The following is an 11,377-nucleotide window of genomic DNA, read 5'->3' on the forward strand; positions in this document are numbered from 1 at the left end:
GCAACGCAATTCCAGTAAGCACGTTTGGCTTAATCACATTGACCAAAAGGGGTTACGATCTACACAGCCAGACGTGTCGTTTGGGCTGCACATGTCCCAGTTATTAGCCAACCGTCACCCTGTAGACTATGGCACGTAGAGTTAGGAGCCGCGAAATTAAAGTGTCTTTGACGAATTGTAGTATGAACTTTCCCTGTGAGATTCCAAAGTTTCACTCCATTAAAACACCCCTCTGTTTCTAACTGCGCATTCATTAGCGCAGGCCCATGAGTTTTCAGGTCAGAATCAGTACGATACAAGCTTGCATCTCCCACATCCAGGTGAAAACCATGCTTAGGTGTGATTGTTGCACAACCACAATTGCACGCAGTTACAATTCCTTGCCGTCCCCACCCACGTTGAACTTGGGCATCATAACGCACCACGGGGCCTTATCACATGCATGGGCTTCGCAAGGCTGCTGTTGACAATTTGGAATAATGGGGAGTGGTACGACAAAATAAGGTAGATACCAAGATGTTTCAAGCACAGGTTCTGCTCGCCACCGATGTGGGCATCTAATCCCCGAGGGTGATGTAAGCAATAGCAACAAGACGATTTGTTACCTAGCTGCCGAATGCAGCACCAACAGCGCAAGCAGCCAGGCGGCACCGGGGTCCTCCTGAGGCTCCCCACCGTCGGGCAGCACCAGCCCCAGCACCGCCAGCCAGGCAGGACTGGGGCCCTCCTTGGCTCCCTGGTACCCGAGAGCAGCAGCTCCAGCACCCTCAGACTGACAGGAGTGGGGATGCCCCACAGCTCCATAGTGCCCAAGAGCAGCAGCGGCTCCAGCCACCCTGGACCAGAGCAGAGGACAACCCGATCATGATTACAACGTCCAGCCCCAAATCCCTACAGCCAGCCCAGAACACGCTGCAGAACCAGGCATGCGCTAGCCCCAAGTGCTGGCCCTAATCCCCAGCCCCCAAGCCCAATACAGTTCTGAGCCAGCCTCTCCCCGCTCCCCTCGCCCATCTTCCCCCAGGCTGCTTGCTTTGCAGGGGAGCCCATGGCAGCGGGGACGAGCACTCTGGACACGCTCTTTCCCACTGGCACACGTGGGTGATCACAGCACTGCAGCGCTGGAGAGGAGGTCGGGGCTGGCAAGAGGTGGGACAGGTGAGAGCAGGGCTGGCAGCCGGCTTTGGGCTCTTGTATGGCCTTGCCGTTAGCGCAAGGACTCGGCTTCGGCTTATCCGGGTTGCTCAGGCCACGCTCGTGAGCCTGCAAGAAAGGGACAAGTTTAACGGCAGCATCCTCCCCAGCAGGTTTGGGTCGAGGCGTCTGCCTGTCTTATGCCCGCTCTGGCACCGGTGCCTGTGAAGAATGACGTCGCGAGGTGCTGGGCCTGCTCTCTCAAGGAAGAACTACAGGCTGAGCACTGAGCCGGAGAAGTCCAAGGTCGCAGGTACGGGCTGTACACGCCTCGCACAAGCAGGACCGCTGTGGAGCGGGGTGAGCGCCCCTCGCCTCGCTTGAGATCGACTGCCTCCAGTGGCAGTGGCCGTGCTGAGAGAGGCGTGGTGGGGCAGAAAGCGAGTGAATCCCTGAGCCGAGGCGAGATTTTGGGAGGGCCTTTCCTGCAGAACGAAGGACTCCGCCAGAAACTCATGTCGCGGTGCCCTTTCTCCAGCCGTGTGGTGCTGGAGGACGTGGTGTTGCCTGTCTTTGTCCCATCGGACTCTGGGAGTTCCTCTTCCAGGGCAGACGGCCTCTCGGGTTCTCGGATTAATGCTTTCCTCGGAAATGATGATACTGCTGGGCAGTCCGTTTGCTCTTGCACCGGCCAACCCGGCACAATCCTGCTTGTGAGACCGCGAGGCTGGTATTTGAGGGCTCCGTGGCACCCACAAGTAAGGCAAGCTGCTTTGTGGGGCACCAGGGATTGTTTTGCACAAGGAAAGCTACTGCGAGGCATACAGCCTTAAGGAGGCTGTGAGTTAGCCTAGATGAGCTGTGTCTGCGAGCCTCTCTGTCCCCGCATCTTCTCCAGCACAGTGAAGAGATGTAGTAGCTACAGAGAACGTTCCAGGTACAAGCAGGACATCAGGAAGTGCAGTGGTGGTATTATTATTTTTATTTTTATTTCCCTTGGAAATGAAATTGGGTCCTCACATCCAGCTTTTCAAGTAACTTTATCTGGAAGTAGCAGAGCAGCGTTCCTGAGTACGTAGTTTCACGCGAGGGGACGACTGTACAGCCTCCCACTTGCATTGGAGAGCAGCTCAAACTGGAAGGAGCCCCCTGTTGCGGAGATGCGCTCCACAATGCTGGTGTCTAGGGCCGTCAGTGAAGACAGTGAGAAGGTAAATGGCTTCCTGAAGCTGTCTTCCCCCGTGCTGATCTGCAACCTGGAAGGTTGTTTTCCTGTAGTTATCAATTTTTTGCTTGTACTTGAAATGAATGGTGTGAGTTTACCTCCTGACTCCTGAAGCTTACTTTTCTCTCCTTTTTCACAAGGGATAGTGAACAGCAGGCTGCTGAATGCACTCTGGACATGCTCCGTCCCAGTGGCACACGTGGGTGATCACAGCGCTGCAACGCTACTCTGTGTTGGTGCGGCCTCCCCTCGAGTACTGTGTACGGTTCTGGGCACCACAGTACCAAAAAGGATGTGAAACTGTTGGAGAGTGGCCAGAGAAGGACAACGAAGATGGTGAAGGGCCTAGAGGGGAAGACGTACGAGGAGCGGCTGAGGTCACTTGACCTGTTCAGCCTGGAAAAGAAAAGGCTGAGGGAAGACCTCATCGCGGCCTACAGCTTCCTCACGAGGGGGAGTGGAGGGGCAGGCGCCGATCTCTTCCCTTTAGCGACCAGCGACAGGACCCGAGGGAGCGGTGTCAAGCTGTGGCAGGGGAGGTTTATGCTGGATATCAGGAAGAGGTTCTTCACCGAGAGGGTTGTCGCGCACTGGAACAGGCTCCCCAAGGACGTAGTCGTGACACAAAGCCTGTCAGAGTTTAAGAAGCGTTTGGACTGTGCTCTTAGTAACAGTAACAGGTAGTAGTCAGAGTAGCTTGGGTGCAGGAGACGCAAAAGGGGCCTTTCCAAAAGGCCAATTATTTTTCCAATTTCTTATCATTCTTCCGGAAGGACTGTCGGTATGTACTCCCCTGGGCTACTTCAATTTTCGAAGCTCGATCCACTTCTTCGTTGTTCTGATGTTCTTCGGTGGCACGATTCTTAGGCATGTGAGCATCTACATGACGTACCTTTACAGCCAGGTTTTCTACCCGGGCAGCACTATCTTGCCACAGGGTAGCAGCCCAGATAGGTTTACCTCTGCGCTGCCAGTTGTTCTGTTTCCATTGCCGCAGCCACCCCCACAGAGCATTTGCCACCATCCATGGGTCAGTGTAGAGATACAGTACTGGCCATTTTCCTCTTTCAGCAATCTCTAGGGCCAGTTGTATAGCTTTCATTTCTGCATACTGACTCGACTCACCTTCCCCTTCCATGGCCTCCACAACTTGTCGTGTGGGACTCCACACAGCAGCTTTCCACTTCCGATGGCCCCCTACCACACGGCAGGATCCGTCAGTGAACAACACATACTGCTTTCTGTCTTCTGGCAACTCATTGTACGGTGGTGCTTCTTCAGCGTGGGTTACCTCTTCTGTCAGCACTGCGAAATCCCTGCCCTCCGGCCAGTCCATGATCTCTTCCAGGATTCCTGGGCGGTTGGGTTTCCCCATTCGAGCCCGCCGTGTAATTAACGCTACCCACTTACTCCACGTAGCGTCGGTTGCATGACGTGTAGTGGGGATATTCCCTTTAAACATCCAATGTAGCACAGGTAGCCGTGGGGCCAAGAGGAGTTGTGCTTCTGTACCAACAACTTCTGAAGCGGCTCGAACCCCCTCGTATGCTGTTAATATTTCCTTTTCAGTTGGGGTGTAATTGGCTTCTGATCCTCGATAGCCCCGGCTCCAGAAACCCACAGGTCAACCTCGAGTTTCTCCTGGGGTCTTCTGCCAGAGGCTCCAGGTGAGCCCATGCTCCCCAGCTGCAGTGTGAAGTATGTTTTGCACAGCTGGTCCGGTATGGACAGGCCCAAGGGCTACTGCACGAGCTATTTCTTGTGTGAGTTGTTCAAAGGCCTGTTGTTGCTCGGGGCCCCACTTTCGAGTCACTCGATATAGATCCTCTTCCGAGTCACTCGATATAGAGGACTCACAAGCTGACTATAGCCTGGCACATGCATTCTCCAAAATCCCACAAGGCCTAGGAAAGCTTGTGTTTCTTTTTTGCTACTTGGCAGAGACATAACCGTTATGTTGTTGATCACATCCGTCGGAATGTGGCGACGTCCATCCTGCCATTTTACCCCCAAGAACTGGATTTCCTGTGCGGGTCCCTTGACCTTATTCTGTTTAACAGCAAAGCCAGCTTTCAGGAGAATTTGAATTATTTTCTTCCCTTTCTCAAAAACTTCTTCTGCTGTGTTACCCCACACGATGATACCATCGATGTACTGCAGGTGCTGCAGAGCCTTGGCTCTCCAGATGATGAACTAACTCATGGATAGGGATCAGGGAGTCTCGGTTGGTGCGATATTGCCGCCGGTGCACAGTTGTAGTCGCAATTGGCACCTGCTGTTCTTCAATCCTCAGCAATCCCACAGCAGAAGGGTCTTCTGAGAGACCAGGCAGGGTAGGCAGCTGCTTAATCTTCTCTGTACTCAAGCCAGCTATGTCAAAAGCCCACTGGTACCCTTTTGAATCCTTGAAGTACCCTCTCTTGAGGTAGTCTCTGCCGAGGATGCACGGAGCCTCTGGGCCAGTCACAATACGGTGCTTTTGCCACTCATTCCCAGTTAGACTCACTTCAGCTTCCAACACAGTTAGCTCTTGGGATCCCCCTGTCACACCAGAGGTAGAGATGAGTTCTGCCCCTTGGTGGCCTGACAGCATTAGGGTACGCTGTGCGCCTGTGTCCACTAAAGCTTTATATTTCTGCGGTTCTGGTGTGCCAGGCCATCGAATCCACACAGTCCAGTAAATCCGGTTGTCCCTCTCCTCTACCTGGCCAGAGGCAGGGCCCCACTAGGCCTGGTTGGAGCATCTGTCAATTAATTCTTCCAAATGTGAAGCAGAGGTCTCTTCGTCAGGGTCAGGAGTAATACTAGCCCTTCTACTGCCTCTGGGGGACTGCCCAACAGAAACTGGGGCAGCGATCCTCCTAGGGGCCTCTTTTCTTGCTGCTGTATCTTTCCGCAGTTCATGTACCCGAACAGCTAGGGCCGATGTCGGTTCACCATCCCGCTTCCTCATATCTTCCCCATAGTCACGTAAATAAAACCACAAGGTACCCCGTGGTGTGCGTCCTGGATTCTCCCTTGCTTGAGCCGGAGAATGCTGGCACTTAATGGCTGAAAGATTCTTCCATCTAGGTGAGGAGGAACTTATGTGTTCTTCTAACCATTGGGACAGTCTCTCCACGGCTGAAATACAGGCCCGTACTGGGGCAGAGAGATTTTCTTCATATTTATGAAGCTGGTTGGACATAGTATCCACTGTTGGCCCCATCCCCTCCTCCCAATCCGTTGCTGCCAGTGTGCTGGCATGTGATGAGGGTGCAGCCCGTACCAACTTCTGCCACACGGATGCTGTGCACTGGACTTCATCAGGGTCTTTAGGTGTCTGGGCATTGTCCAAATCACTATAAATCATCTCCAGCACAGCTGATTCCCACAGGTGCTGGATACCTTTATCCACAGTGGTCCACTTGCCTACTTGATATACAATATCTTCCTTCTGGGGATACCTTTCTTTCACAGCTGCCAGGAGTCGCCTCCAGAGGCTGAGAACCTGTGCCCCTCTCCCAATTACTCTATCAATGAGCCTTTCTCTAGAGAGGGATCCCAGCTGCTTGGCTTCACTGCCTTCTAGTTGTTGGCTACTGGCCCCAGTGTCCCAGCATCGAAGCAGCCAGGTGAGGATGTGCTCACCTGGATGACCACTGAAATCCTTTCGTATTTCTCGCAACTCGCTTAAGGATAGAGATCAAGTGGTTTCTGATTCATTTATGGTTTCGGTCTCTTCTCCCTGATGTTGTTGTGATGACGCTGCTTTAGAGCTGCCTGCCTTTTTCTCTTCTCCCTCCTCCTTAGGAGGAGCTTCTTCCCTTACTAAACGAGCTGACTTCCGTTTCCATTGTTTTGTCTTGCCTATAGGGGCGACTGATGCCATAGATGGTTGGTCCTCTGGGGTGGTCACAGTCTGTGTTATCTCGTCGTCAAATTCAGAAACCTCCCCATCCCCTTGAGGGTGCTGGGCAGTGATAATTGACATTTGATAGGCATAAGCCAGACCCCAGCAGAGTGCAGCAAGCTGATGGAGTTCTCTGGTATTGCCAAGGTCAGGGCGTACGTCTTTCAAACATTCTACCAGTTTTCTTGGATTTTGCACTTGTTCAGGGGTGAAGTTAAGAACCATCGGAGGAGAAAACCGTGACACGTACCTGCCCATATCCCCCCACACACCTTGCCACCCACAACTACTTTGTCTCGGGGCAGGTCCTTGGATGATATTCTTAATAAATTGTTTGACCTTAGGGAGGAAGAAAAACACTAGAACTAGTAACAGGAGGATAACATCCGACCAAGGGTATCCAAAATACTCAAAGGCTGCTGCAATTAGCCCACAGGGAGAGAAGAAGAAGGCACCACCCCCGATATTATTCACAAATTGACTACTAGGGGAGAAAAAGAAGGCGGTGTAATTCTTAATATATCCAAAAAGATAATCTCCAGGAGACCAGAATGATAACAATACAGGGCCTGAGTACCAGACGAAACTGAAGGCCAGCATGTAACAGCACAGCATGATAAAGAAATCAAACACAGATTTCAACACGTTCTCCGATCGGATATAGAGGAAAAACAAAGAGAACAGAGAACGGACTACATACAACATAGTCACACTAGTGTCTCGTGTCATAGTCACTAGTGTGACTATGTTGTATGTAATAATACAATAAAAATATTAACAATACAATACAATAACAATACAGTACAATAAAAATATTAACAGCAAACCGAACATTGTGACTAGCAAGTATGTTAGTTATAAATACTTTAATCAATTCTGCTGTTATCTCAACCCTCGAGCCCCACGTTGGGTGCCAAAAAGGACTGTGGTGGTTTTACTCAGGTGGGCAGCCGAGCTCCACCACAACCGCTCTCTCACTCCACCCGCCCCTCCCCCAAAGAGGAAGGGGGAGAAAATACAACACAAAGAGCTCGAGGTTTGAGATGAGAACGATTTAATTAAAGGGAAAGGGAATGGGGAGAAAAAAGAAACAAAAGAAGCAATAAGGCCGCGCGGAAGCACAGAGAGAAAGAAAAAAAAGTTATTCTCTACTTCCCATCAACGAGCGATGTTCGGCCACGTCCTGGGAAGCAGGGCCTCAAAACGCGTAGCGGTTGTTCAGGAGGACAGCCCCCTCCCCCACGAGAGCCCCCCTTTTATTGCTGAGTGTGACATCAGGTGTTATGGAATATCCCTTTGGTTGGTTTAGGTCAGCTGCCCTGGCGATGTCCCCTCCCCATCACTTGCCCACCCCCAGCCTGCTGGCTCCTGGGGGCTTGGAGGGAGTCCTGATGCTGTGCCAGCACTGTGCAGCAATAGACACAACGCTGGAGTGATACCAGTGCTGCTCCAGCTACGACCGCAGAGCACAGCACTGTGTGGGCTGCTGCAGGGAAAGGTGACTCCGTCCTAGACAGACCCAACGCAGTCACCGAAACCCGCAGTTTGCAGGCCCAGGGGCTCCTTTGTAGGGACCAAGCCCTTTTGTTCAGGGCCCTGAAACTGCTCTCTGGAGACAAAGCTGGCTTCTCATTACTTACACCCTCGCTTTTATGATCCAGGCTGTCATTTTCAGGGCGCAATGCCTTATCTTTAGGGCCCCTTAGTTGCACTGTGAGGTGCAGAGCTGCCTTTTAGGGTACAAAGCCTTATTTGTGAGGAAACACCCCGCTTCTTCAGGTCCCAAATCCTCACGCTAGGAGACAAGGCCTCAATTTGAGGGCCCAAAGCCTCCTTTAAGGGTCCAAACACCCATCTGGAGGGACCGAAGCATCACTGTAGGGTCCAGTCCGTGAGCCAGAGACTCCAAAGGCCCAGGGTCCAGGTCTAAAGCCTCACCTTGACGACCAGGCCTCCCCACGCTCCCCCTCCCTCCCCATTTTAAGTCTTCAAAGCCGCATTAGTAAGCCCCCGTGTTTCCTCTCTAGGCTCCAAAGCCTTCTTTTCAGGCCTGTCATTTTCAGGGCGCAATGCCTTATTTTTAGGACCCCCAGTTGCACTGTAAGGTGCAGAGCTGCATTTTTAAGGTGCAAAGCCTTATTTGTGAGGAAAGCCCCCTCCCTCCCCATTTTAAGTACTATAAATATGAGGGGTTAGAGGGGGGTTGGGTGACGGGAAGGGTTGTGTTGTCGTGGTGGCTTGTGGGCTTACCGTACCCACCCCAGCTAACGTTTGCTCTTTTGTCAGCTTTGGATCCGAAAGTGGGATCTTAACACGGAAAACACAGGGGAGACTTTACTGCTCTCCACATCTACCTTAAAGGAAGTCGTGGGGAGCTAGGGGTCGGCCTCTTCTCACAGACAGCTAGTGATAGGACTAGAAAGTATGGCCTCAAGTTGCGCCAGAGGTTTACTTTGGACATTAGCGGTGGTTTTCTCGGGTGGGCAGCCAAGTTCCACCGCAGCCTCTCTCTCACTCCCCCTCCTGAATAGGAAAGGGGGAGAAAAAACGATACAAAGGGCTCAAGGGTTGAGATAAGAATGGGGACATTGCTCAACAATTATTGTGACAGGCTAAACAGACTCAGAGAAGGGAGACATTAAGAATTATTGCCTATTACTAACAAGCTAGAGAAGTGAGGAACAAAAGAAAGAAACCCAAAACACCTTCCCCCCATCCACCCTCCTCTACCTCTTTAACCAAGCGGAGCAGGGGAATGGGGGAATGGCGGTTGTGGTCTGTCTGTAGCACTTTGTCCCTGCCGTTCCTTCTCGGTCACTCTCTTCCCCTGCTCCAACGTGGGATGCAGTCGTTCCCAAAGTGATCCTGCGTGGGCTTCCCTCAGGCAGCAGCTCTTCAAGAACTGCTCCAGATACGGGTCCGTACCACGGGGTCCATCCATCAGGAGCACACTGCTCCAACCTGGGTCCCCCACGGGCGGCAGCTCCTGCCAGGTCACCTGCTCCTGCGTGGGCTCCTCTCCACGGGCTGCGGCTCCGGCCCGCAATCTGCTCTGGCGGGGGTCCTCCACAGGCTGCAGCCTGCTTCAGTGCAGGTCCACCTGCTCCACCGTGGCCTCTTCCACGGGCTGCAGCGTGGAACCCTGCTCCACCGTGGTACTCCGTGGGCTGCAGGGGGACAACCTGCTTCACCATGGTCCTCACCACAGGCCGCAGGGGAACTTCTGCTGTGGTGCCTGGAGCACCTCCTCCCACTCCTTCACTGACCTTGGGGTCTGCAAGGCTGTTTCTCACTCCTCTCTCTCTCCCAGCTGCTGTTCCGCAGCAGTTTTTTCCCTTTCTTAAATATGCTCTCACAGAGACGCAAACAACGTCGCTTATTGGCTTGGCTCTGGACAGCAGCAGGGCCCTTATCTAAAATGGGGCAGCTTCTGGATTCTTCTCACAGAGGCCACCCCTATGGGCCCCTGCTACCAAAACTTGCCAAGTAAGCCCACTACAATTTCTTCTCAGAAAGAATAGTCAGGAATTGGAACGGGTTGCCCAGGGAAGTAGTGGAGTCACCTGGGGGTGTTCAAGGAAAGGTTGCACATGGTGCTTAGGGACATGGTTTAGTGGGTGACATTGGTAGTAGGGGATAGTTGGACCAGATGATCTTGAAGGACGTTTCCACCCTTAATGATTCTACGATTCTGTGATTCTAATTAGGAGGCTTTGAACCCTGATGGTGAGAGTTGGCGAAAGGAGTCAGGGCTCAGACTGGACTGTCAACTGCAGTAAAGACGATTAAGACCGCTGGCTTTGTAACGTCTCTTGCTGATGTCTGGGGGAGACAACGAGCTCTGGTCTCACCCTGCTCTCGAGAAACTCTGTAGGAGAAGGACGTGAGGAGGGAGCAAGCTGTGACCCAAACGCCAGGTGTCCTGCGGCTCTCCCGCAGGGCGGCAATGCTGGCCCAAAGGTGCGGTGCAGGCGCCGCCACTCCAGGGCTGCAGCCCTGTCCGAGGGACATCTCCGCTCCTGCCTGTGGCACGGGGAGCGTTGCCAGCAGGCCGAGGGAAGCAATCCTTCCTCTCCGCCGCGTGTCGCGGGACCCGGCATTTGAGCCTGTGCCGGCTGCAAGAGCGGCCATCCTCTTGCTTGGGTGCCGAGGGCCCAGGCCCCAGCGTGGCACCTCCAGCCACCCCTGTGAGGCGGGGGCTCTGTCACAGCGGGTGCCAGGTAGCTTTGGGCGTCCCTGCCCAAACGGGGGGCGTGCGGTGGTGATGTCACAATGGCTGGCCATGGTGACCCGCGGGGGCGAGGAGCATATAAAAGGCTGCTGGGCTCGGGCCGTGCCTCAGTGCGATTTGGTGAGTTGGGGAGAGGGCAGGGAGGAGGGGGCTGCCCGGGGCTGCCGAGGGAGGAGGGGTTGCACACCTCGGGCCGTGCTGCAGACTCACCCTTGTCCTGCTTCTCCCTCAGGGTCAGCAGAGGAGCGTGTGGAGGAGAAACCCCAGCACCGCTGGGGCAGTGACTCTCCAAGTGCTCGCTGTCCAAGTGCACCATGTCTGAAATGAAGCGGAAGGCTCCCGACTCGAGGGAGCAAGGTGAGAGAAAAGTATCCCGTCCCACAGGAGGGCGGGGAGGGGCTGGGGGGGCTGCCTGTGGCCGAGAGGGGAGGCAGGGGCAGGCAGGGGCTCCCCAACCACCCCGGGGCAGGGCCCCTCTGCTCCTTGGCAGGGGGGGCCCAGGTCAGGCTTTGGGTGCCTGCTGGGACCCTTGTGCCTGCTGTGCCTCCTTCCCCTCCACAGCCTCTGGCCCTGCCCATCAGCCAGCATGGCAGGGACAGAACAGGCCCTTGGGGACAGTCCCTCAGGGACACCTGGCCCCGCAAAGGTGCTCAATGGCTGTGCCATTTGCTCTCTCCCCTCCAGCATGCATGCTGTGTGGCCGGGCAGATGCTGACCCGAACATCTGCGGCCCCAGACACGAAAGGAATGGACTCTGTGCCCACACGTTTTGCCTGGTGAGTTCCCCCAGGGTTCCCGTCAGCATCCCACCAGGGACGGTCCCTTCAACTATGACCCCTAACGAGATCCTGCTCTTTTCTACAGTATTTTGTGGATAACCTTTCACAGCGTGGAA

At 54.0% G+C, this 11,377-nt stretch overlaps 1 protein-coding gene across 1 annotated transcript in view; it reads right to left on the bottom strand.

Moving 5' to 3' along the window:
* The window catches only part of LOC310880553 (uncharacterized protein), an 11,504-nt gene extending 1,143 nt beyond the window's left edge, over positions 1-10,361 (bottom strand). The window contains exon 1 of the mRNA XM_083796600.1: positions 8,982-10,361. Within this exon, the coding sequence (XP_083652726.1) occupies positions 8,982-9,445 (464 nt within the window). The 5' untranslated portion in view covers positions 9,446-10,361. The remainder of the gene's footprint in view (positions 1-8,981) is intronic.
* Between the last annotated feature and the right edge of the window lie 1,016 nt (positions 10,362-11,377).

The sequence above is a fragment of the Anser anser genome, assembly GCF_964211835.1.
Source record: "Anser anser genome assembly, chromosome: 12".
NCBI lineage: Eukaryota > Metazoa > Chordata > Aves > Anseriformes > Anatidae > Anser > Anser anser.